The sequence below is a fragment of the Suncus etruscus genome, chromosome 1 (genome assembly GCF_024139225.1).
Source record: "Suncus etruscus isolate mSunEtr1 chromosome 1, mSunEtr1.pri.cur, whole genome shotgun sequence".
NCBI lineage: Eukaryota > Metazoa > Chordata > Mammalia > Eulipotyphla > Soricidae > Suncus > Suncus etruscus.
This window is the reverse complement of record NC_064848.1, coordinates 70,771,579-70,799,015: the sequence shown is the minus strand read 5'-3', so window position 1 is coordinate 70,799,015 and position 27,437 is coordinate 70,771,579. Positions and strand designations below refer to the sequence as shown.

Genomic DNA, 27,437 nt, shown 5'->3' with positions numbered 1-27,437 from the left:
TCTGACTCACATATACATTGGCTATCAAGAATAATGCTACTTCTTTGGCTCTGAAGACAGTAAATCATTGATACTACCATTTCAGGGACTCTCAGGGAATTTGAAATGCAACGAACTTGATAGAAATTATTGCCAAAAAGAACCCTGGTCAATATCTAATCATGGTTTAGTTGCATTTGATTATTGTGAGCTAGAAAAATTGTCAGAAATTATATGCTTTAATAAATACCACTTTGTTCTTTACATCGTCTGTTTCAGTGGCTGCCAATTCTCTTAAATGAACGTCTTCAAACTGGATCCTATTGTCTCCCAGTTGCACTGGACAAACTGCCAGTCAATTACTCCATGCATTCTGCAGAGGTAACTACTAAATCAGGCGACAACTGCTCTCTGACCTGCCACTCCCATAGCCCACTTGTCAGACCCACTTCCAGTTCCCTTCAATGTAACACATGGTGTTTATCATGTGTTTTCAGGTGTGAGATAGATTCCTCCAAGCAATGCCCAAAATGTCCAGGGGCTTTTCCCAACAGTTCTCAGCCAACAAGGCTAGATAGTTCAATGCTTGTCCTGGCATCTAGTACTGGAACCACAAGGGAAATCTTAACAATGCTCAGCAACCTTCCAATCCTAGGATGTGCAAGGAAGGCCTGAAGTGCTGAAGATAGAACTCAGATACACTGAAGATTTGTACACTAGACCACTAACCCATCTCCCTGACCTGTTCAGCATGTTGTGGGGTACAATCATTAGTCATCATTCCATGAGGCTTTAAGAGCTCGCAGGGCTCCCATGGGAGAGGAGACAGACTGGTGGTGGAAGCTTATTAACTTGCCGTCACCAGTTCAAAATCTTCAGTGGATGTGCCTGCTTCCCGAAGGCAGCATTATTCTACATTACCTACCCAAAGGGGACCCCCTGCAAATAATGGACAAGTAAGGGAAGGGAAATAAAGCTCCTTTATGATCAACACTGCTTCCAGTCAGATACTGAGAAGAAGGTCCGAGCCCAAAAGTTTCCCTTCTGTGATCAGTGCTCATGGCGTCAGGTAAAAAGCAAAGTTTAATCCTCCATGAATTGTTGTAATTCCATGTATGACATTATTTGGCATTAATCATGGATTGCCATGGATTCTTCCAACCTGCTGTTTGGGAACCATACCTTGTATTGTTCAGGCTTACTCCTGGCTTTGTTCAGAGATCATTCCTGGAGGGTGCGTGGAGGGGGGCATGTGTATTACTGGGGGTTACTACAGGTCCATCATGTGCAAAACCCTCTGTACTATCTTTATGCCCCCAATTAATTTTTCAGTGTAGCTTCTAGGAAATTTTTAATTCCATGTATTACATTATTCACCAACATATTTTTAGTGAAAAGCACTACTTAATGGCAGCTCTGGTATCTCTTGAAGTTAGATGAATAATATTGAGGAATTCCAATTCCAAAAAGCTTCCAACATTGGACTAATAGAACTTGTTTATGCACCAGATCCAGCTTTAGCTTCTGTCTCATATAACTTCCAATGGTCTTTACCTCATCATGCATCTTACTCTTAGAAATACAGTATACTTCCTCTTATTAAGATGCAGAATTCACATTAGCACCATCCCCTTCTTATTCAGTACTAAAAAATGTCTTCAAAGGAATATAATTTAGATGAAAATTTAGGCAAAAAATCTCTCTGGCGTACAGAGATGTTGATATATAAATGGTTTTAAAGAGACTGAGTAATTAAAGCAGAAGCCTAGAAGGATGACTACTTGGAAACAATTTGTGAAAAGGGAAGCAACTGCAGTCTTTCAAAGTCATTAAAATTTCATGTATTGTAAAGATAGTCTACACTTTATCCAAGTTCTTGATTAATGGGGAGATTGTAAACTCAACATAACTGTTGATCAGTTCCTAGATCTACAATTATCAATGGCAGGTGAAAACATAAAAGAAGACAGGCCACTTAGCTCAATCCCCTCCTATTAAAAGGAGAGGGAAAACACCCAGAGTTTGATTGAATTGTCAATGTAAGACTGATTAGATTGGTTCAAGTTCAATTTGAATCCAGGGCAGCTTAACTTGGTTTGAAGCTAGTTAGGTCAGTTTCCTTGGGTGTTTTCATATTTGTATAACCCTGACATTTGCAGTCAAGTTGCTTCACTCTGCTTATTAGTATAATCAGAAAAGGGAATTGAATTGCTAATTGTTTTTGTGCTTCTTTTTTAAACACAGAAAGTCCCTTTACAGAACCCTCCCATTAAGTGGGCTGAAGGACACAAGGGAGTATTTAATATTGAAGTGCAAGCTGTTTCTTCTGTTCACACCCAGGTAAGGCACCCCAAGGTCAAAAGCAAATCAGAGCCAGAAAGCTAATAAGGAAGATGGGAGACAGCACAGAACCTTTTCAGTATAGGTCTTTGAAAGATCAATGAACACCTTTGTATGTGGCTAACATGAAAAAAAGGTTCAGAGCATGTGGGAACATAAAGCCTTTTCAGGTTTTACCTGCTGTTTAAATAAGAAGTCTGTCTAATATTGATCACCTGAAAGAAGAAAACCATCACTTGCACTGTTGGTTGAGAAATTATCTGGAGGGATTCACTGATATTTTCCTATGACTGCACTTCTCTCTAAAATTCTACCATTTATTCAGTATTTCTTTTAATTCTTCTTTTCCTAGTCTGACATTTACATTTGCTCATCTCCTATTTCTTAGTTTGATGTTCTGGGATCTGGTTACAGAACATGTCAGAGTCTGAATCTTTTTACTTTTCCCATTTTTGGCAGAAACATCACTTTACAAGAGTTTATATTCTTACAAATATAAGATGTTTATATTTTCTTCTTTTCTGTGTGTATTTGGACCATACCCAAATATTTAGGCATTACTCCTGGCTCTGGTTTATATTTTTCTTCTTTTCTGTGTGTATTTGGACCATACCCAAATATTTAGGCATTATTCCTGGCTCTGTCATCAAGGATCACTTCTAGTGGTGATCAGGGGACTTTATGTGGTACTAGAGATCAAACAAGGGTCAGCCATGTGCAAGGCAAACGCCCCACCACCTGTACTATCTTTCCAGCCCAAAGTGTTTATACTTTTTGGAAGATGCTATTTTATAACACCACATCCACAACCAAAATGCCAATATCCTTCAACCACAGTTTACATGAAAATAGGATTTCACAGTAAGAGGCTCTAGCAATTATGTGTGTGTTTTTTTTTAATATAGTTCTATAGCTGGTATTCATCTTGTTTATTTTTCTACTACTTTTTTGTTTGTTTGATTTTGGGTCACATCCAGTGACACTCAGGGATTACTCCTGGCTCTTTGCTCAAAAATCACTCCTAGCAGGTTCAGGGGACCATATGCGACGCCGAGAATCAAATTTGGGTTGGTCACATGCAAGGCAAATGCCCTCCCTGTTGTGCTGTTTCTCTGGCCCCTTTCTACCACTTTTTTCCAGCTTTATAGTAAGGTGCATGGAATAAATAGAACTGCCTAAATAAAACACTGCATTCTACTCAAAATGCAATTTGGTTTTTCTTTTGGCCAGCACATCTGGCCCTCAGGGGTTACTCCTGGCTCTGCACTCAGAACTTACTACTGATCGGCTTGGGGGGCCATAGAGGATGCAGGAAATCAAGGTTCGCTGTGCTATCACTCTGGCCCCTCACAATGCAATTTATAACCCGAGTCTGAAACCCATGTCTTTTAAATCTTACTGGAAAATGAAGCCCTGTCTTTAAAATGATTCTTTCTTTTGGTTGTTTTTGTCACACCTAGGGATACTGAATGGGGATGGGGAGATTAGGACCTCACACCTGCAAGGCAGGTGCTATACCACTTGAATCACATCCCCAGTCCCAGTTTCCTTGCTCTTATTTGTTTTCTTATTTATTTGGGGGAGCAGGGCACCCCTAGTGGTGCCATGGGCTACTCCCAGCACTCTGCTCCAGGGCTATTCCTGGTGGTGCCTGGGGAACCACGTGGTTCTGGGGACCAAAACTAGGCCTTCTGCATGCAAAGCTCATACTCATCCTCTTGAGCCCTACCACACTGGTCCTTCCTATTTTCCATCAGTGGGAAATGGAAGTAGAGTCCTGAGTCTGTCTGCTCTCCCAGGACAACCACCTGGAGAAGTTCTTCACCCTCTGCCACTCGCTGGAGAGCCAGGTCACCTTCCCCATCCGAGTGCTGGACCAGAAGATCAGTGAAACGGCCTTGGAGCATGAGCTGAAGCTCAGCATCATCTGCCTCAACTCATCCCGCCTGGAACCCCTCGTGCTATTTCTGCACCTGGTGCTGGACAAGCTCTTCCAGCTGTCTGTGCAGCCCATGGTCATTGCTGGCCAGACAGGTAGGCAGTGTATGGGGCCTTGAGGAAGCAGACAGTGTCTTGTTTGATGAAACCTGATTTTCCAAAACTTCCAGGAGCTTAAACTTTCTGTAGATGATATGGGTCGGAGGGAAGCCAGATCCAGCACTATTTTTATGGAGACTCTGGATTTTATAAAAGGAAGTAAACAAGAAAACAGGATATTTACCATTTTATATAGTTTTTGAAAAGAAATATATCGAAGAATCAGTGACAGTCTTAGAAATTTCCCTCCTGGTAATTGATGGATTTCTTTGGCCTCTAAGATATCTATGTTTTCTTTTCCAACAAGCTAATAGAATGCCTTAAAGAAGCAAGGTAACATATGTTAACTATTGGCAGGAAGGAAAGGGAGTACTCTGCTCACACTTGAAAATCAATTGGATCACTGTTTTGTTTTGTTTTGTTTTGAGATATGATGCTAACACTATAAAATAATTGAACTGTACAGTTAGGTAGTTATTTTAAAAGTATATGTATAATTTGTGCTGCCATCTCAGCTGATTCTATTTCTGGTGGGGATTGGGGCCACACACTGCTGTGCTCATGATTTGTTCCTGGCTCTGAGCTCAGGGATCACTCCTGGCAGTACTTGCTGAGGGAATCATAAATGGGTGTCAGGAATCTAACTGGGGTCGGCCCTGTGCAAGGCAAACACCTCAACCCCTGTACTCTAGAACTTTTCACCAGCCTCAAATGAAACCCCATACTGATTACTATTCACTTTCATGGCCCCTCTCCTGAAGTCCTGGCAACCTCATGTCTATTTTGTGTCTTAGCATATAAATTAAAGGCTTATTTTTTAACCTTTGTTTACGTGGAAGTAACATTGTGTTATAAACTTCCATGTGCATTATTGATAATCAACATATATATACTGCATTAAGTTTACCACAAATGATCCAACATACATAGTATGTTCAGCTTCCATTGGAAATGGCCTTTTGTGAGGTCCCTGTCTCCTGCAAAGTATCTTCACGACCACTTTCAGTCATGCTTGCCAGTCCATTAGAGATCATTTGAGTTGCAACCAAACCAGACTAAAAGCTCTAGGCCTTATGAGAGTAACCAGTGCATACCAGATCCCAGAGAACTTATAGTATCACACAGAAAGTAGCAGCCCTGAAAGAGATCCTTTAAAGGGACACAGAGGGATGTTGTGGAGGGACAAGACATAAAACATCCCTTGGAGCTCATGAGTGTCACCTAAAAAAAACAATGTGTTTTGTTTGTTTGTTTTTGTTTTTGGGAGGGATCACAGGCGGCAGTGCTCAGGAGTTAATCCTGGTTCTACACTCAGAAATTGTTCTTGGCAGGCTCTGGGAACCATATGGGATGCTGGGATTCGAACCACTGTTCAGCTGCATGCAAGGCAAAGGCCCTACCACTGCTATCTCTCTGGCCCTGTTTTTTTGTTTTTTAGGATTCACCCAACAGTGCTTAGGGGTTACTCCTGGCTCTACTTTTGAATTACTCCTGGGTCAGGGGAGCGAATTAGGCACTGGGAATTGAACTTGGGTTGCCCCTGTGCGAGGCAACTGCCCTACCCACCATACTATTGCTCAGCCCCTCATGAAAGGGACTAAAGGATGGTTCTAGAGAGGAAAGCATCTGGAATGGGGAGGGGAGGTGATCTAAGTGAGCATAGGGACTGGTTCTGAGTACCCATGTGTCTTTTGGTTCCACAGCCAATTTCTCACAGTTTGCCTTCGAGTCTGTGGTGGCAATCGCTAATAGCCTTCACAACAGCAAGGACCTGAGTAAGGACCAGCATGGAAGGAACTGCTTGTTGGCCTCCTACGTGCATTACGTCTTCCGCCTGCCTGACCTGACCCGAGACCTGCCCAAGTCAGGTAGCCCCTGCTGTCATGGAGCTCCCCTACCTAAAGGAAGTCCAGGGGAAGGTGCTCCAACTTTCCTCCTACCCCTCCACAGGACTAAAGGTTCCAAGATAAAAATAAAGCACAAGAATTGGGGTTCTTTTTTTTTATAACAACACCCAATTTCTTGAATACTGACATTTAAAGTTTGATTTTTTTTTCTTTCTCTCTTCCTTTTCCTCCTTTCCTTTTGTACTTGAAGCTCTTATTTTGTCTACTCGATCATCCCTCACTGTCTTCACCCAGTTATTTTCAGTTCCATTAAAGCTCTTTATTTTAACTGGGGAGACTTGAGTCAGATTTGGCAGTACTTGGGGGCTACTACTATCTCTGTGCTCGAGGGTCCCTCATGGTGGTGATGAGGAATTCTGTAGGCATATTCAACCTCATGCAAGGAAAGTGCCTTAGTCCCTATATTTCTTTCCAGCCCTGGGAACCAACCAAATTCAGGACCTCATACATGCAAGGCCTGTACTGTATCACTTGAGACACTCCCTAGCCCCAATATTACTTTATTTGTTTGCTTGTTAGGTTATTTTTGTTTGTTATTTATTTGTTTTATTTTAGAACCACAAGGAAGTGGTACTCAGGGTTTACTACTGGCTCTGCACTCAGGGATCACTCCTGGTCAGCTCAGGTGACCATATGAGGTGGTGGGGATCGAACCTGGGTCAGCTGTATGCAAGGCAAGCACCCAGCACCCTACCCACTGTGTTATCACTCTGGCCCCTGGATATTATTTATTTTAAACAACAATATCTTTGCTAATTTTAAAATATCTATTTCTTTTTCTACAGCTATACAAAGTTGTTCATGTTTTTTTGACATAGAATATACACATTCTTTTTTGTTTGTTTTGGGTCACACCTGGTGGTGCTGAGTGGTTAATCCTGGCTATGCACTTAGAAATCACTCTTGGCAGGTTCGGGGAACCATATAGGATGCCAGGGATTGAATCCAGATCCGCCAGGAGCAAGGAAAATTCCCTATCTACTGTGCTATGGCTTTGACCCCTACACATTTATTTCTTCTTAGTTGTTTCTTTGGTTTTGATTTTATTCCCTGGTCCCCTCCCCAGCCCTTGGTTGTTGATAGTGCTGCTGCAATGACCAGGGTCCCACACATGCCTGGCTGTGGCCATTGCACATTGTTTAGCATCTCTGCTTGCAGCTGGTCACACATCAGGTTATACTATTAGCACATTCGGCTGAGATATTCATAGTTGAGAAATTGCACAGTGCTCACCAGGACTCAGTGGAGGTGCCCGCATCATGACTGTTGTGTGTCTAATTGGGACTTATTGCAGGGCTCACACATGAGCATGCCAGAGACTGTACTTTCTGGCCTTGACACTGACACATCTTTTATTCGTGATGGTGCTTGCCAATCCCTCTTTGTGCTGTCCTAACACAACTGGGCTGCCTTGCATCTTCACTTATAGTCCCAAAGTTCACAAGTAGTAAAGACAGGCTGAAACCACAGACCTGGGACTCAGTGCACCTGGGACAGTGGGAAGCAGAACTTGTGGCTATCCACTTGCAAGGTGGCAAGTAGCACTCTACAGCATTGTGCCACTCCTCTGTCTCCTTAAAGCTCACTTTAAAAAGACAAGTCCCAGTTCTTGTGTAGAGTAATCATTTTCAGCTATAATCATCATAGTAGACCCTTTTCTGCTCTAACTGTACTTCACCACTATTTGGAATCACCTTTTTCTAATTTTTGAAGTCTCATTTTATGTGAATCTTTCTTTGGTCTGGGTTTTTTAAAGTAGTGGTCAACACCTATAGAGGTGATCATTTTGACCATGAAATTCTTCAGAGTACTGAAAAAAAAATCATGAAAATCAGTTTTTAAAATATGGGTAACAATTTATGTGATCACTTCTAAAAACATGTAAATACTTAAAAACTGAAAAATGTCAATGACTAGGTAAAACTTTTTCTCACAAGGATGAAATGATCCTTTGAAGCCTCCAATATCGGAAAACCTTGCTGTACGCCTTATAATGTGATCACCTTATAGTTACTATATGGTATAGTTACCATATACCATACATAAAAAAAATCTACATTTCCAAATTATTTTTTGCAATCTGAAGCCCCAGCAGTCCACAGGCTCCCCTGAACTGTTTGAGACATGTGCTTGTTCCTCTTCCTTGTTCTTTATCTTAATATCATTGGCATCAAACTAATATGAATATTGGTTGGGGGACAAAATGTGTAACTCTTTACCATCTCAGTTCTCTAGCAGAGGATCCAAGTCTAGCCATGTCCCTTCATTTTAAAACCAAGAGCAAAATTAGTTGGAGATGTGACTCAAATAAATAGTAGTAACATATGCCCTGCATGTTCCAAGACCTGGGTTCGATCACATGACCCCAAAAATATCACCAGGTGGGGACTCAATAATATTAAAATGAAGGATAATAGCATACCACTGATATCTGACTAAAAGTGATTACAGTTGACCACAGTCTTCACCCCAACCAGGAACCAGTCCCCAGGCATTGGTTAAGACCCCAGGTACATGACCTTATCTCCCGTGTTTTATCCCATCCTTTAGCACATCCCTCAATCAGTGACTCTGATACTTTTTTCCACTGGCATGTCTACCTGATGGAGCACAGGCGGCCCTACAGCTGTGCCTGACCCCCGCTACCACACCTATGGGCGCACAACTGCAGCTGCTGTGAGCTCCAAGCTGCTGCAGGCACGAGTGATGAGCAGCAGCAACCCAGACCTGGTGGGCACACACTCTGCAGCCGATGAGGAAGTAAAGAGCATCATGTCCTCCAAGGTAGGAAATGTTAAATTCTGTAACAAGGCTCAGGCCTGGCAGTGCTCAGGGGCTGATCCTGGCTCTGTGCTTGGCCCTACTGGAGCTCAGTGGAGGGATGATGTTAGAATTCAAACCTAGGTCTTCAATGGAAGACAAGCACTTTACCCCTGTCTCTAGGCCAATACTTTTTCATTTGTGTGTGGTAAAGGAGGGGATATGAGGGAAGCTGGAGATTCGGGCCATACCTAGCAATGCTCAAGGCTTACTCTTGGCTCTGAAACTCAGAAATTACTCTTGTAAGTGCTGGGAGGACCTTATGTGGTGCCAGGAATTTAACCCAGGTAACTGTGATCATAGCAAACTCCTGGCTGTGTGCTCAGGACTCACTCTAAACAAAGCTCGGTGAGGGTGGGGGGCATATGAGATGCCAAGGATCACCCTGGGCAATTGTGTTCAAGGCAAGTGCTCTATCTGCTATTATTTATCATTTTTAACTCCAAGCTTATTCAGATTTCTTTTCCTTCATTTCCATTTTCTGTCCCAGGATTTTCAAGCCTCCTGCGGTTCTTCCTGGCTATGACCACTTCTCATACTATCCTTGCTGTTGATGACTCTCACTATCTTCAGAAGCACTGCTCTGATATTTTGTAAAATATCTCTCATTGAACATTTAAAAAAAATGATCACAATTCGCATACCCTAAGATGCATCCTTTTGCTGTCTATGATTCAGTATTGTTTTCCAAAATGAATGTGAAATCCTAGACTGCAATTTTTGTGCAGTTATCTGTAGCTGCAGAGTGGCCAAGCAGTGAGAGTAGCATTATTTTATAAATCAGATCCTTCAGGTTTAGACAGTTGCCCTCATAAAACCTTCCCACATGAGATGAGACAGGAGGAGGCTTTGTGAGAAGAAATCCAGAGAGCTGGGTGTGGGTTGGGTCTCAGCTCTGACATCACTCAGCCATGTATTGTGGGCAAGCCAGCTCCTGCCCTGGCCTCCTTTTTCTCCTCTCTGTGGAGGTTCTGAACCCTGGCTGAACCTCACAGTCATCTATGACTTTGAAAAGCGCTGGATCCACCCCTGGGATTCCGATGATTTAGAGGTTCCATCATATGAAATTGTTAAAGACTCCTCCCTTTTGAAGAGTCAACCCCGGGACATGCAGGAACTGACTGGTACCAATTTCTGAGAGCTGGTTGGTAAAATTTTAGGAGTTTTTGGAATCAGTTGTTAAACAGATTTATTTTTGTTTGTTTGTGAGCCATACCCAATGGTACCCAAGGGTACCCATATGAAGTGCCAAGAATTGAAATTTGTTTGGCTACCTGCAAGGCAAGCACCCTACCTTCTCCAGCATCTAAACATAGTTATTTTTTGAAATTATAACAGAAAAGTTTTATTAAAAAAAAAGATCATTATGGGATGTGAATTATATCCTGAACGGAAAAAGGACATGAGGGGATAAGTAGTGAAATTCAAATAAAGCCTACATCTTGGTTAATAATAATGAGCCAGTGTTTATTTCTTGTTTATTATTATTATTTGTAGTCGAATTAGTAGTTTTTGAGCCACATTCAGCAATGTTCAGGGGTTACTCCTGGCTCTGCATTCAGGAATTACTCCTGGTGGTCCTTGGGGGGCCATATAGGATGTTGGGGATCAAACCCTTTCAGCTGCATGCAAGGCAAGCTCTAACCATAGCTCTAGCCCCTAATTTCTTAGTTTTTTTTAATGTGCCAGGCATTATATAAGATATTTACATTAAAGAACACAGTGAAGGCCACACAAAAAAAAAGTCTCTGTATCATCTTTGTAATTAATTTGTGCACACATCTACTATTTCCCTCCTTTTAAAAAGGCAGTACTTAAGCTCCATACTTACTTAATTATTTTTCTGCAGTTTATAATCATCCATGCTCTTAAAGTCATTGTGTCTACTCTTTCTACAAAGTAGAAATATAATGTAATGGTTTGCTACTGCATCTCTCTTTCCAGGTTTACATTCAGCAACTCATCACAATAATGCAAGTATTTGCAATATGAAAATATGCAAATCTTACAAACTGGGTGTTAATATGTGCCAGACACCACGACTCAACCTCACTTTCAGGGCTTCTTTCTTTAAACAATATAATTTTCTGATGGCCCAGAGGAGTCATTTTTCACTGCTTTGTTGATTGTGGTATCTTTTGTTGTTGTTTTGTTTTTTGGGGTCACACCCGGCAGTGCTCAGGGGCTACTCCTAGCTCTACGCTTAGAACTCGCACCCTGTTAGGCTTGGGGGATCATATGGGACACAAGAGAGTGGGGCAGTACTGCATTAACCCACAGTGAGGCACTGTGCCCATGCGTTTTTCCTGCTCTCTGGAAAAAGGCTCCTCTGCCTTTTTTCTTTTTTTCTTTTTTCTTTTTGCTTAGTTTCTAAGTGATGTTTAAGCTATGCCAGACAGCCATGATCTTTTTAGAGCCAATACAGTTTGATGTCGTTTTATCATCTTTGTTTCTTATTTATGAAAATTATTTACCTTATCTGCCCAGAGGGCAGGGGGTGGGGGAAGAAATAAATGGAAACTGAATTTCAAGCCTGTAACTTTCAGGTCTGGCTCATCTAACCTGTGCACCGTGGCCAGCTGTCCGCTGAGTGTCAGTTGTGTATTTCAGGTCGCTGAGAGAAACTGCAACCGGATGTCTTACTACAATAATGATGTTCCCAATTCCAGCACAGTCCCAAGACCAGTCAGCAAAAAGGTACAAAGAAGAGCATGGGAGATTTTGCGGGTTGAATATAGGCTCAACAGGGCCCTCCTGCTTGGCCAGGCCCTGGCCCTTCCTCACATGTGCACAAACATGTAATACATCCCACGCATACCGCACACAAAAGACACAGAGTGAAGCCTAGCACATCAGTGGTTCTTCAACTTTACCTCCATTCAGAAGTGGATCAGTGTGGCTAGTTAAAACCAATTGCTGCCACCACAATTAAAGTTAAAACTAAACAATCAAGGAGTCAGTCAGTTTGGTGGGTGGGAGGGATTCTGGGGTGAGTGGTGGAGGAATGGGGCACCTGGTGGTAGTTGTGGAGGTGTGAACTTTGTGTGCCTGAAAATTCATTATAGGGATGCGGCCATATCACTCATGGTATTTTAATAAAAATAAATGTATCGAGGGGGCCAGAGAAATAGCACAGTGGTAGGGCCTTTGCCTTGAACATGGCCAGCGCAGGACAGACAGTGGTTTGATTCCCGATTTCCCATATGGTCCCCTGAGCCTGCCAGGAATGATTTCTGAGTGCAGAGCCAGGAGTAACCCCTGAGCACCACTGGGTGTGACCAAAAAAAAAGGAGGGGGTGGGGGAAGGGGCCTGAGAGATAGTACAGCAGGTAGGATGCTTATCCTACATACTGCCAACTCAGGTTCAATTCCTGGCATTCTATATGGTCTCATGAACCTTCCAGGAGTGACTTTCAGAGCACAGAGCCAGGAGTAAGTCCTAGAGTCACTGGATGTAGCACTCCAAAAATAAAGAAATTACCAAAAAAATAAAAGAAACAAGATGATTTTTAGTCCCTGCCACCATATTCCTAATTTAGTAGAAGGTAATGAAATGTGGAGCCTGACAAGGAATCTTCCTAATACATTCCTATCTGATGCTGACAATCATTACTTTCACTTCTTTTTTGCAGTAAAAAGTGAGCTAGAGACATCACATCCTCACAGAAATGAATGCAATTATTTAGAATCACCTTGAAGTACTATGAAATGCTTCCTTATCATTTTTTTCCTATTCTTTCTTACCTATGAGTTCAGACACTATACAGACTGTTCCACTCCTGACCAGAGCTTTTCTTTTTTTAAAAAAAAAAAAAAAAAACCACACCTACCTATACCCGCCCTCTACCACCTCAGAGCTTTCCTTTTTATACATATCCCCGGTCCTAGGCACAGACTATATACAAGAAAGGACCCTGGGAGAGAAGTGGCTGTGTCCACTATCCCCTAGGCTAGGCAACCAGGTTCTCAGCAATAGTTTTCCTTACCTTCCAACCTAAGTGTCTTCCTGGAGCCCTGTTAACATAAATAAGCTAGTGAAGGTTAATACAGGAAACCATTTGCAACCAGTAATTCCAAAGGGAGCTGTTTAGTCTATAGCATAGGCAAGATGGAGATGAGTGCCGCTCTCTTGGAGCAGGTAGAAAAGAGTATGGTGGGGAAGCGCTGCCTAGCCGATGTGCTCTTTACACTCCAGACCCATGTATGCTGGAAGAGGGACCAGGAACAAATGAGCAAAGAGAAGAAGCACTGTGGCTAGGTGTTGAAAATAAACTTTTACTTATTCTACAAGTTAGCGTTGAAATTTTCTGTGACAAGCTACAAGTACCATTTTCTCTTCTTAAAAAACATAATTGGAGAGACTGGAGAGATAGAACAGTGCATGGGGTGTTTGCCTTACACCTAGTTTCTCCGGATTATGGTTCTTTGAACCTTTCCAGGAGTGACCCTTGAGCACAATCAAGAGAAAGCCCCAAGCATGTTGGTTCTGGGCCCAAAACAAAACAGCAAGAAAACTCAGTTGGGGCTCAAGAGACATAACAAGGCTTAAGACACTTGCTTTGCATGTTGCAAAGCAACTAAACCTCAGTTTAGTTCCTGCCATTGCATATGAATGTCCATCCCCCCATCTCAGTGAACCCTGAGCACAAGACTGGAGTCAGCCCTGGGCACTGCCAGGGCAAACAAAATAAAACAAGACCCATGTTTTTTAAAAATAAGTCATTATAAGGGCAACTATAAATCTTAACCTATTAATGAATCATTTCTAACTAGTGACAGGCAAAGTTCTCTCTATTCACCTTTTTGAAATTAAGATGTAAAAACAAGGAAGAAACTAAGCAAAAACAAAACAAAAACTAAAAACAAAATCAAAACTGATTTTTCTGCAGCAAGAGCAACTTCCTTAAGACGAGGCCTAATTTGCTCCTGCCACAGTTCTGCTTGATGCTGCAAGCACCTTGCTCTGGCTTGACTTCTGGTCTGTTCAGTGACTAGAAAAGAAATGTTTCATGGCCAGAAAACAGTCAGTATGCTTCCTGGATAGCTCTGCCTAAAGGGTTTAGCTGTTGGCCTGTTTTCTGTAACTCCTAGAGCAAGGTGTTATTGTCATTCTGTTGCCTGCTAAGCAGCATGTAGTAAGAAGCAGCTTATCCTTCTCTAATCTCTTGTGGCCTTAAGACTTGGGCTGTCAAACTGACCTGGTTTCCCGAGGTCACCTTTGAAGCCAACGGAGCATGTCTTTTGTACAGTGGGAAGATCCCAGTGGATCGAAGTGATAGGGTAAGCACACTCAGAGCATCTGCTAGACAAGATCTCAGCCTATGAAGCTCTTCCAGATAGGAGAACTTTACCAGAGATTCTTAACAGCGAACAAATGTGTTATCAGCACTTACCTCCTGCCAGACTGAAGTGGAACCAACTGGCAAGCTGGAACACTGACGTGGACCCATTAGCCATCATAAACCACCTGGAATAGTAGTTTGAGTCCCCAGACTGCTACACATAGAGTTTCTATGTGTCTCTTTTTTGTGTTAGGCTGGCTAACTTTTTTTAAGTAAAAAAAACAAAACAAACAAAACATTTTATTTGGAGGTACCGAGGAAGGGGAGGGAGATAATAGGAAAGAGAAACAGACAAAGGGAGGGAGGGAAGGAGAGAGGGAGGGAGAGAGGAAGGGAGGGAGGGAGAGAGGAAGGGAGGAAGGGAGGGAGGAAGGGAGGGAGGGAGGGAGGGAGGGAGGAAGGAAGGAAGGAAGGAAGGAAGGAAGGAAGGAAGGAAGGAAGGAAGGAAGGAAGGAAGGAAGGAAGGAAGGAAGGAAGGAAGGAAGGAAGGAAGGAAGGAAGGAAGAAAATGAGTTAATCGGTGATTGTAAGTAGAATCCTAGTCACAGAAAATGTCAAAGCTTTCTTGTTCCTCATAAGGCTGAGCAATCATTTCCGTGTACCAAAACTAAGACTCTCTGAGATGCAGAAATTTCCTTTGACAAGGAGAAAGTCTCAGGCAAGTTGACATGAGTTGACTTTTCAGTATTAAACTTTTTCTTTATTTTCCTGTATCAGGCCACTTCAGATAGTACTCAGGAGTTACTCCAGGCTCTGCACTCTGGGAATTCTCCTGGCAGAATCAGGGGATTGTATTTGATGTTGGGGATAGAACCTGGGTTGGCCTCATACAAGGCAAATGCTTTACCTTCTATTCTCTCTCCAGCCCTAGTCTCTAATGTGTGTTTATTTTTTTTTCCATTAAAACTATTCTATTGTCAAGAGCATTGACAAAAGCACAGGAAAGTTGTAAAAGTCACATTTGTTTTGCATAAAATGGAGCTAAGGAACATTCTTGCACCTGACGTGGAATTTGGGAAGTTATACGTTTGGGCAGCTAACACTTTGTGTTCTGATTATAGAGGATCTGTTTCTAAAACCAACCCATTACAATGCCCATAAAGCTAGAGTGTGCCTGTCAAAAAAAAAAAAAATACCCCCCTTGCAGGGGGCATTAGAGACCCTCAAGACACTGGTTCTCTAATAGCATCACCTGAAACTTGTGAGAACAATTTCCTAAGCTCTAGACCAATCGGAGCTGAGACTTCGGTTGGGGCACAGGCATCTGTGTCTGGACAGGCCCCCCACAACTTTCTGTTACATACTCAACTTGAGAGGCAACATTGTCAGCCAGCAGGGTATGGATGAGAAAACATCCAGAGAGCGATGGTTTTCACAAGGCCACAAAGAGGGCTGAAAAGAGAGTAATACAGTCCCAGCTTGAAGCACTACCCCAGAATGCAGCATCCCTCCTCTGCTGATGCTAATCCTCAAATGTAGCTTTCCAGTAAAGGGTTACCATTAATCTTCCACTTCCCAAAGCCCATCAGCATTGACTTTGCCATGATATATATATTTCAGTAAATAACAAGCAATTATAATTGGCGAAAGAAAGTAAAGAGACAGTAAGCCAAGTGCTGGTCATCACTGACTGATTTTTATGGTTGCTACCTAGCATTTCCATGAGGAGCTGGCCCTGCAGATGGTGGTGAGCACAGGAATGGTGAGAGAAACTGTCTTCAAGTACGCCTGGTTCTTCTTTGAGCTGCTGGTAAGTGCCTGTGTTTTCATATCTTGCCATCTTCTACCCTGCTATGAAGTACATTTTGTCTTTGAGAAGGACAAATTCAAATAGTACATAGAATCACTTGGCCATGTTTATTAAAAAGAAAAATTGCCAAAGGCCTCATCAGTAAGTACCACTTCACTCACCTCCAGTTGCAGGGAGCTGAGAATCAGACATGAGATGGACGTTACTTTTCATCTGGCACATTTATCAGTGGGTCCAGGAGAGAAACTTCAAGCCCACCCTGAGAGCTCTCCAAACTCCCAAGAATCTCTCACAGTTGCAAAGACACTCCTCCTTTCAGCACGTGTAGAGCTAGCCAGCACACAGAGCACACAAGACTCCCAGGGCTCTACTGCTTAGAACCCAAGCCTGTTGGCACCACTCAAAAAGGTTCTTTTAAAAACTTTTGCAAGAGGGACTCTACTCAGAGTGGAGCAGGCTTCCAGGAGCAGATAAAGCTTGGTGTGGCACCAGGGAACAAGTAGCAAGTTCTGGAAACCTTTCTCTATCTCCATCTCTTTGAATTGCCTGAACTGAGAAGAGAGAGCCCAGGATCAGACATGGCTCTTAGAGAATTATTTACCCCTGACATAATTAGGGGGTATAAAATACAGGCTTTCTTTTGTTTGTTTGTTTGTTTGATTGATTTTGGACCACACCCAGTGATGCTCAGGGCTTATTCCTGGCTCTGAGCTCAGAAATCGCTCCTAGCTTGGGGGACCATATGGGATGCCAGGGGATCGAATCACGGTCCGTCCTAGGTCAGCCACATACATGGCAAATGCCCTACCACTGTGCCACCGCTCCTGGCACACAGGATTTCTTTATTCTTCCATTGGCCAATACAAAGAAGAAGCTTAAGGACAAGCAATATAGTTCAAAGAACTCAGTTTCTCATGGTTCAGTGACAGTAGGGCAGAAGCTGGAGCAGGGGTTGGACTGGAAGCAGATGGAACTTTCTGCCAAAAGTTTGCCAGGAAACTGATCTCAAACTCAGTTCTGGTGCTTCAGCTTCCATGCTCAGTTTATGCACTTGCTTTATGGATGCCCAGGAAGTTACTTAAAGGATGAAACGGTCCCCTCCCCTGTAGCTTGAAGAAAATGAAAGGGAAGAAAAGCTTCCTTGGGCAACAATCTGGGCGGCTTTTAACACCAGTTAGTTGTGTGAATGCCCAAGCGCTAATGAATAAATACTTTGGCATTAGAGCTGTTGAACACAATCCTTGTGCAAATTTCTCATATGCTAATGAATAAACCCCTGTGCTTCTAGAAACTGCTGAGACAGACTTTGGGGACCCAAGGTACATGGGTGACCTAGTTTACTGAGGACATAAAATTTTGTATGAAGGGACTTCTTTAGCAGGATCATTGCTTTGAAGGTGCCACAAAGGTCAGTGGAGGGATATATGTTCTCCTGCCTTATTTTTCCTAACAAATAATGGGAGATGCATTTACTAATATTTCTCCTGGGTGTTCTCCCTGGAGATCCAAAGGACAAGTTGCTGATGGTTTGGAAAGAGTCCAAGAGTTGCAAGTACAGCATTGTGAGAACTATTTGCTGGCTGTAGGATAGCCAAACTCAGCAGGCAGCAGCCAAATGCCCCATAGAATCCTGAAACTCTCTTACTAGGTTGGTTAGTGGGTACAGAATCAGGATTAGGGTAAGTCCCCCAACAAAGAAGCCTTGTCTTCACAAGTCATTTGTTAGGAACATAATAAGAAAGACACTTTCATTAGGAAAGAACAAAAGCACACATACAGATCTGTCCTTCCCACCTTGTGTGTGAGATGCTGTGATACAAAATGACATGTTTAGGGCCAGAGTGAGAGCACAATGGATAGGGTACTTGTTGCCTTGCACTTGGCTGAACACAGGTTCGATTCCCAGCATCCCATATGGTTTTCCAAGCATACCTGGGATTCACCTCTGAGTACAGAGTCAGGAGTAAATCCTGAGCATTTCTGGTTGTGACTCTAAAACTGAACAAAAATTTATAATGATTTTTTTAAATGCTTGTGTCCTAAATCAAGGAGGATCAGGCAAGGAAGAATACATGTTCTCATGTGAGGCTTGAGATGGAATGTACTGAGCCCTTCCTCAACTATCCATGTCATCTTCCATAAAACACACAGAATATAGAAAATGTATCTGGGGCTCAATAATAGAGCATAGGCTTTGTACATAGGGGACTCTGGGTTGAGATCTGTCCTGCTTCTCCCCAAATAAAAGCAAACAAAACCAAATACAATATTAAGTCAAAGATAAATATATATTTTAATTTTTATTTAAATATTTAAATAATACATCTTTTTCTCTCCTTATTTACTTTGGGGAGGGAGGGTCTTCCAGAAGTTTAAGTTGTGAACAAATGAACAAACGCTTTGGCATTAGAGCTGTTGAATACAATCCTTGGGAAAATTTCTCACTTGCTCATGAAAAAACCCCTATGCTTCTAGAAACTGCTGAGACAGACTTTTAAGGTCTCAGAGAGTCTTAGTCATGATGCCTGATGGTCCTGTCCAATCAACTTTTGGCCCTTGTGGGTTAGCAGGGCCAGGAAGTAGTTTAATACGAGGGCCAGATGCTGCAGTCACTCTGGCTTTACAGTGGGGGCAATTCCCCAGGTCACATAGAAGATGCTTAGGGACCTCCAGGGTAGCAGTAGGTGGAACTCGGGGTATTCAGAGTCACAGCTGGTGTTGCTCAGAGACCAACAACACGGTACCAGATATGGAACTGGGTCAGCTACATGCAAGGCAAGAGTGTTTTCTCTCTGGCCTTCCTTTTTGTTTTCTAATCTGTTAAATCTCTCAAGTGCTAGTAAAAACTACCAGTTCCTAGTTCTTAGAAGCAGATCTGCTGAGACCAAAAGGATGGCTCCAAAGTTTAGATCACTTGCTCAGCAAATACAAGGCTGAGAATTTCAAGCCCCTGTGCTGCCTGTACATCCAAAGGATCCTGAATGCCTCTCAGTCTAGACTTCCCTGATGGGACAAAAATATGAACAGAAATGTGCTCTTGGTTCATAAAGTGCTCCCACCAGTTCCTGGAATCAGTTTTCTCATCCAGATTGTTTGAGGACAGCCCTGGCCCATGAGGTCACCTGCAGAAAGATATGGGCAGTTTAACTTCTAGGACCATTTCCTTTCAGTGAGTCCCTAGTCTGGACACACCAGAACAATGACCCAGAGGGTTCAGTAGACTCCTTCTCACAAGAACAGGATGCAGCACAATTGTACCAATGGGGGTGATTGTGCTTTATGGGTATTCTCTTCCTTCCCTCCTCTCCTTCCTTCACTCCTTCCTTCCCTTCCTTACTTATCCTTTGTGTCTTCCTTTCTTTATTTTTATCTTTCTTTATATTCTTTTCTCCCTTCATTCCTTTCTACCTCCAGCCCTCCCTACTTTCCTTTCTTCCCTTTACCCCCCTTCCCTTCCTTCTTTCCTTTTTTCTTTTTCCACCCTTCCTCCTTTCCTTTTTCTGCCTTCCTTCCCTTCTTTCTTTTACTATCCTTCCTTACCTCCTTTCTTCCTTCCCTTCCTTCCTTTCTTTCCTCTTTCCTTCCTTCTTTCCATCTCTCCTTTCTTCCTTTTTCCTTCTTTCCTTCCCTCTCTCCTTCCCTCCTTCCTTCTTTTTTCCTTCTTTCCTTCCTTCCTTCCTTCCTTCCCTCCTTTCTTCTTTCCTTCCCTTCTTCTTTTATCTTCCTTCCTTCCTGCCTTCCTTCCTTTTTTTCTTCCCTCCCTATATGCATTCCCTTCATTGTTGTGATGACTAGGGGGTTCACACACAGGCCTGAATGTTGTGCTCAAGCTTTGAACTGAAGTACTCACTGAGGTTTGCACTTCTTTAGCTATAAGACTTGCACAAGTGCTCACCAGCAGTCACTCTCTTAATTTAGGTGCACACATTATGGTTGGTGCTTCCTAGAGGATGGTAGCACATGTTCTTTTTTTCAGCTGGGGTGCTCACTGGAGGTCATGCCTCATGCCCCTTTGTTGTGATGCTTATACATACCTGCCTGTGGTGTGGTCAGTAACTGTGTGCATTGCTGGAGATCTCAGGCAGCAGAGCCTTCATACTAAAAGAGCAGAGTTGACAGGCTCATGCTCAGCATACTTGAGGTGCCTGAAACTTGAACTCATGACTACATGTTTGCAAGAAGGGCACTCTAAACCATTGTGTTACTCTATCAAACCTGGTCTGTGAAGCTTCTGGCTCCAAGAAGAAGCTCAAAAGTGTGTGCAAGATCTTGATTTGAAATTGTGGCAAATACTGAGCTGTGCTGTAATACTATAGGCAGTCACCAATAGAGAGAGTCTTATTAAAAACTAACTACAGGGGCCCAAGTGGTAGCATAGTTGTAGAGTGTTTGCCTTGCTCGCGGCTGACCCAGGACGGACCCAGGTTTGATCACCAGCTTCCCATATGGTCCCCCGAGCCAGGGCGATTTCTGAGCACAGAGCCACAGGAGTAACTCTTGAGTGCCACTATGTATGGCCCAAAAACCAAACAAACAAAAACTATCAACAGACACAGAGAGAGAGCACCAGGGAAATAGATCAAGGGGTACACTTCCATCATGTTTGAGGCCCTGAGTTTTGACCCTGGCATTGCACGTCTTCCTGTACTCTTATTGCCCCAGCATTGCTGAATGTAGCTTGGGTGGCCACCAGAGCATTATTGGTCCAAGTATCAACCTTTCAGGCCATCACTGCTAGTTTGAGCATCACTAGAAGTGTCCCTGGGTCCTTCTACAGTACCTCTGGGATGGTCCCTATGAAAATTACGTTTCTACATGAAGTTAATCTTACAAAACACAAAACAAGTTCTTCTGGAGTCAGTGTTCTGATCAGTGGTTGTGTTTGTCAATGCACTGTAAAATTGCTTCTCAATAAACCATATCCCCCATTCTATTATGGTATTCAAGGGAAGAGGAATATTTCTGGGGTTAGAGAGATAGTTCAGCAGATTGGACACTTGCCTTGTACATGACCAACCCAGGTTTAATCCCTGGCATCCTATAAGGTTCTCTGAATACTCTGGTTTCTCTTCAGATTTCTCTTTAAGGCTTTTCTCTTCAGGTCGCATAAATCTTTCACCTTTTACTATAAGGTATTCTGAGCTCTGCCTGTAGTGATCCCTGAGTGCAGAGTCTGGAGTAAGCCCTGAATACCACTGGGAGTGGCCCAAAGAACAAAACATTTCTCCTCTTTTCTTTGCTGTAGTTTCAGGGGCAACAGTGTTTGTGGCTCACATCAGAAAATGTCCTTTCCATTTCTTCTATGCATGGGCTGTGTGCCATGCAGAGTGATGCCTATCTGAGACAGCAGAGTGTGGGCTGGGCCTGTCTTTACGGATGTGGCAGCTTCAAGGAACCTGAGAACACTGCAGCTAAAACATCAGCTTCCTGCACAGGCTGAGGGAATCCCCTGACTTTGGGGTCAAAAAGAGGGCACCCTTTCCACCTTGCCACCATGGCAACCATTTGTATGTGGGGAACATTCTGCAGTCCTCAGCTTGCTCAGGCAACCACCAGCTCAGATTAAGTGTTCAAGAGTCCGTGATGAATGAACTTTTCTTGCCATCTCCCCCCTTTCCTGCAGCTCATTTTCTTGTTGGCATCTCCTCCTTTCTCTTTTAGGTGAAAAGCATGGCCCAGTATGTACATAACATGGACAAACAGGACAGTTTCCGGAGGACTCGCTTCTCTGACCGCTTCCAAGATGACATCACCACCATTGTAAATGTGGTCACCTCAGAGATTGCAGCCCTTCTGGTTAAACCTCAGAAGGTAACTGTCAGGTTGCCTTTCCCTTTCTAAATACTTTCTTTTGAATGTGTTTCTTTTATTATCAAAGGAAATTATCTTGATCTTAGGCAGTAATTAAAATGTCACAAAGTGTGCAGGACATCTCAGTGCAGCATCTTAGATGAGACAGGACTTAGAGGTAAGTCGTAAGGTTAGGAAATCACTAAAAAAATTGTTATATAGAATTTTGATCTCTGAAATCACTGTATCATTGAAATAAGAGAGGAAATACCTTGTTTTTAGATGATACTCCTTGAAGCATTGTGGGGAATAGGGGCAGGATATTTGTAAACTACTCTCAAATGATTCTGAAATTTAAAAATAAAACTATGAATGAAGAGAAAATGATAAAGAAAATATAGCAAAATGTAAAGTATTGCTAAATCTGGATAAAGGGTATATTGGAGTTCTTGGTTCTACTCTTCTACCTTTCATGTATGCATAAAAAATTTTTCAAAATGGAAAGTTAAAGGCTAGAGAGCTAGTATGAAGGCAGGATTAGCTGTGAATGCAGAAGTTTTAATGGTAGCTGTTAATTTTGAATCAGTAGTAATTGTGATAATTTTATCCCAAGGAAGCATCATGTTTAATGCCAAGTATTTTGAAAAAAATTTCCATTTAGTTATTTTTCCTGGCAAATTTAATGAGAGCAGGCTACAGTATCTCTATTATTGGCAGACATAAAAAATGAAGCCCAGGTTGATCAGCTTTTCTAGGGTTACACGTAGGAATGGGGTGGTGTGAAATCAATGAGAGAGCACTTCTCTGGAATGTGTGAGGTCCTGGGTTTGATCCCCAGCACCTCAAATAAATCACCCAACTAGCAGAAAAGCCATTGAACGAAGATTCCAAGGCCAGAACATTCAGGAAACTGGAGACCCTTGTGGGGGATCCTGAAATCATGATTCTCTGGAAAATTCTTTGTCAGTTCTTGATCCATCCCAATGTCTGGTCAAGTTTTTTTGCATTCTCAAAATGCACATTGTAACAAATGGAAAATATTTTTAAACATTTTCAGTCATTTCAGAGAATACTGATTTATTGTTCTGAAAGTAAAGGGCCTAATATAAAGAACTGAATTCCATTTGCTTGGAAGTGCTATAAAATCCCTCAGAAATGTGAGCACTAAGAATCAAAACAAAATCTCTAACCTCAATTCAGGCATGAGTTCACATGAGTCTGGGAACACTGCCTAATTGGAGAGAGGAAATTTCTCAGGTAAAAACTAATATTTTTATCCTTACTAGATTTCTTCATCAATCCTTATAAACTGTAAATCTGTGTCATTGAAAATAGTGAATACATTGCAAATTAGTTTTGTCAAAATAATATTTACCAAATTGTATAAATATGATAGGCCCTTATTTAAAATTATATGACAGTCTCTTTAAACGAGTTCTGAAAAACTAAACATGATTCCAGGGAAAATAGACATGGTTTTCTTGTGGAAATTCCCAGGTGAGTCCCAGCAACACTTGGTCCCCTGTGCACTGACAGGATTGACCGTCAAGCACAAAGCCAGAAATAGCTCCTGAGTATGATCAAACCGAAAAACCTGTGACTTTGCGGTCATGTTTAAAAACCTATAGGGAGCTGTCTAGCCAGTCAGTACAGGGATTAAGGCACTTGCCTTGGCATGAGGCCAACCCTGGTTTAATCCCTAGTACTCCATATACCATATATATACCGTATACCCTAACCTCTGATCATTGCCAGGAGTGATCACTGAGCACAGATATGGGAGTAAGCCATGAACACCATAGGTTGTAGCCTAGCCAAAAAAAAATATATATATATATTTTATATATATATATATATATACATATACATATATATGGAGATGTTCGTAATAAAACATTGAATAAAGAAATTTAGGGGTCGGAGCAATAACACAGTGATAAGGCATTTGCCTTGCACACGGCCAACCCAGGACAGATGGTGGTTCGAATCCCAGCATTCCATATGGTCCCCCGTGCCTGCCAGGAGCGATTTCTAAGCTTGAGCTAGGTGTAACCCCTGAGCACTGCCAGGTGTGATTCAAAAGCAAAAAAAAAAAAAAAAAAAAAAAGAAGAAGAAAAGAAATTTAGGACCTGGGGCCGGAGAGATAGCACAGAGATAAGGTGTTTGCCTTTCATGCAGAAGGTCGGTGGTTCGAATCCTGGCATCCCATATGGTTCCCTGAGCCTGCCAGGAGCGATTTCTGAGCATAGAGCCAGGAGTAACCCCTGAGCGCTGCCAGGTGTGACCCAAAAACCAAAAAAAAAAAAAAAAAAAGACATTTAGGATCCAATGTTATGTAAAGAAAGAATCTAATTATATAAATACATACATGAATTAGGAGAAAAGACTGGAATGAATGTACCTAGATATTCACAGTAAATAACTCTAACTTATTAACTCTTATTTATGGTTCCAATAAAGAACTGAATTATATTTGCTAAAAATTTTTGCAGGGTCAAATTGCTATGTTCAGTTATCTCCCAAAAGAATACCAACTCAGCCATAGAATTGGTCTCACCTGACATTTCCACAAAACCTAGGAACTCATGAGTAAGATTTACCACAGATAACCTAGGTGTGTTTGTTTTTAAGGAAAGTGAACAGGCAGAAAAGATGAACATCAGCCTGGCTTTCTTCTTGTATGACCTTCTCTCACTCATGGATCGATGCTTTGTGTTTAACCTTGTCAAGCATTATTGCAACCAGGTGAGTGCTCCTTGATCAAGCCTTGTTGCTGCTCATCTTTTCCCCTCTTCTGTGAAGATCATTGCCATGGCATGCTAGTTTTGCCTTGCCTCAGAATGATCAACACTTACTGTTTCTGTCTTTTGTGATGTCTTCCTTGTTTCATTTGTTTGATGACATGGACCTCTTTTATACATTCATGTACATGCTTTTTTGGTTTGTTTAGTTTTGTTTTGGGGGCACAACCAGCAGTGCTCAAGGGTTACTCCTGGCTCTGTGCTCAGAAATCACTCCTGGAAGGCTCAGGGGACCGTATAGGATGCTAGGAATCGAACCCGGATCTGTCTTGGGTCAGCCGCGTGCAAGGCAAACAACCTACTGCTGTGCTATTTCTCTGGCTCCGTACATTATTTTTTGAAAGTAATCAATTCAGTACAAACAAATTAATGGGTTAATCTACAGGAACTAGAACTTGCTAGTGATATATTTTACTTGCTTCTATTTAACATCAAGCCAGAAAATTCATTTATTCTTTTGACCAAGTCTAAAATCTAAAGTATGAGTCTCTCTTCACACATTCAGGTAATTAAATAAGTTTTAATTGTGAAATTTTTGTTTTTAAAAACCCTGATTTTAAAAAGAAAAAACTGAGAGAGAAACAAGCTTGAAATGAATATATACTCCTTCCTTTCCTTCCCCTTTCTCTCTCTCTCTTTTTTTAATTACCCCATGATGCCATGAACTTTTAATGCAACTAAAACTAAATGTAAGTTCAAAATTGTTAAACTCACTGCCAATTGATAATAACAGGCAGATTTAGGTCAGGGAACATGTAAAAACACAGTTTCCTGGGATACTGTTCCCAGTTTTGAACTGGATTTTTCCAAATTCTGGCTCACCAAGCTCCAAGAACATAACAGACTGAAAACTACAGATCCAGAGATAAGTTCCTTTTAAAAAGTAATCAAAAGCATTTTACTAAACATAATTTTCATTTTAATTGTAGTGGCTTACATATCGTTCACAGTAATATTCCAGGTACATATTTACATTGAATCAGGGGAATTCCCACCACCAAATTGTCCTCCCACAACCGCTCCCATCCTGCCTCCCATATCCTCCACTCTTCCCCCCAGGGGCTGCTAGAATGCGTGGTCCTCTCTGTATCTAGTTAATTACTTAGTGGGCTTATAACTGTTTGGTCCTGGTGCCTCCATTATTGCCCCCTCTAGTTGGGAGGCGGGACTAGAAAGATCAAGTTATGTGGATTTGTTTGAGGAAGAGAAAGGCAATTTAACTGGCACAAGGCACACACATTACTGAAGGTGCCAGGTAAACTTTGCACAGGACTACACACAGTTGTGAATCAGGAGGAGGGAAATCTTTCATTCATGACATCAATGGAGGGAGGATTTGCCTTGAAAATTCTTCCCACTTTCCCTTTACTTCTCTACATCTTCCTCTCCACTTTAGGGCAAACTTCTGTGCTTTACTACAGAGACTGCATGTTCTTCTAGGTAATTTGATGCCTTTACCTAGGGAACTGGTGGGAGAACTTCCTGAGGGGCCTTTAATTAGAAACCACAAAAGAACACTGTGACATTAAAGTCACCTGCCATATTCCATTAGTTTTGTGTGGCTCCATGTGGGGACAGCCCCTTTTATTTAGTTTCTCAGACACAGCAGGGTTTTTGTAAAGTCAGTTATATTTTGTTCCACTGAAGACATACCTGAAGATTATTTTCAATGCACAGTTCCCAGAATATTGCAGATATGACGAGGGCAGGGAGTTGGGGCAAGATCCTCGTTTTGAATAGCTGTTAGGTTGGACTCGTTAATGGAGGAGTAAAAAAAATGCAAATTGTTGGGCCTTTTCTACATCTCCATCTCTTCTACATCTCCATCTGTTGTGATGGGCCATCAGTTTCACTAAACTTAGGTGATCTGGGAAGAGAAGAGATTTTTTTGTATCTATTTACCTGATCTCATCTACTTTATAATAAATGCTTGTTTCTGGTTTTATGTTTATTCCCAGCTGTCAGCCAAGCTCAACAACCTTCCAACGCTCATTTCCATGAGGCTGGAGTTCCTGAGAATTCTTTGCAGCCATGAGCATTATCTCAATTTGAATCTCTTCTTTATGAATACTGATACCACTCCAGTGTCTCCCTGCCCCTCCATATCATCTCAGGTAATCAATTGCTGAAAAGGGTTAAGTCACACACTTTTACCATTCATTATTTTTTGGGTTTTTTTTTTCTGGTTTTGGTTTTTGGGCCACACCCTGTGACTCTCAGGGGTACTCCTGGCTATGCACTCAGAAACTGCTCCTGGCAGGCTTAGGAGACCATATGGGATGCCAGGGATTGAACCTGGGTCAGTCCCAGGTTAGCAGCATGCAAGGCAAGCTCCCTCCCCACTGTGCTATCACTCTGACCCTAGAAGAGTCCATCTTGAATAAGTTTCTAATCATTTCATTCTTGAGGCACTAGAGTCTCATCTGAAACAGTTTGTTTTAAAGAGAGTCTATTTTGTCATTATTGATGTGGCCCAAAAATTAAAAAAGAGAGAGGAGAGGAGAGGAGAGGAGAGGAGAGGAGAGGAGAGGAGAGGAGAGGAGAGGAGAGGAGAGGAGAGGGGAAGGGAGGGGAGGAGAAAGGAGGGGAGGGGAAGGAAGGGGAGGAGAGGGAAGGGGAGGAGAGGAGAGAAGAGAAGAGAAATTACTCCTACTGGTGCTTGGATTTGAT

General features: G+C 42.2%; 1 protein-coding gene across 1 annotated transcript in view; it reads left to right on the top strand.

Annotated features, from left to right (window-relative positions):
• Window positions 1-27,437, top strand: part of DOCK8 (dedicator of cytokinesis 8) — a 192,716-nt gene that overhangs the window by 100,686 nt on the left and 64,593 nt on the right. The window contains exons 17-26 of the mRNA XM_049772796.1: window positions 259-360; window positions 2,224-2,319; window positions 4,119-4,353; window positions 6,060-6,224; window positions 8,878-9,047; window positions 11,694-11,780; window positions 16,080-16,175; window positions 21,837-21,986; window positions 24,598-24,711; window positions 26,726-26,881. Coding sequence (XP_049628753.1) covers window positions 259-360; window positions 2,224-2,319; window positions 4,119-4,353; window positions 6,060-6,224; window positions 8,878-9,047; window positions 11,694-11,780; window positions 16,080-16,175; window positions 21,837-21,986; window positions 24,598-24,711; window positions 26,726-26,881 — 1,371 coding nt within the window. The remainder of the gene's footprint in view (window positions 1-258; window positions 361-2,223; window positions 2,320-4,118; window positions 4,354-6,059; window positions 6,225-8,877; window positions 9,048-11,693; window positions 11,781-16,079; window positions 16,176-21,836; window positions 21,987-24,597; window positions 24,712-26,725; window positions 26,882-27,437) is intronic.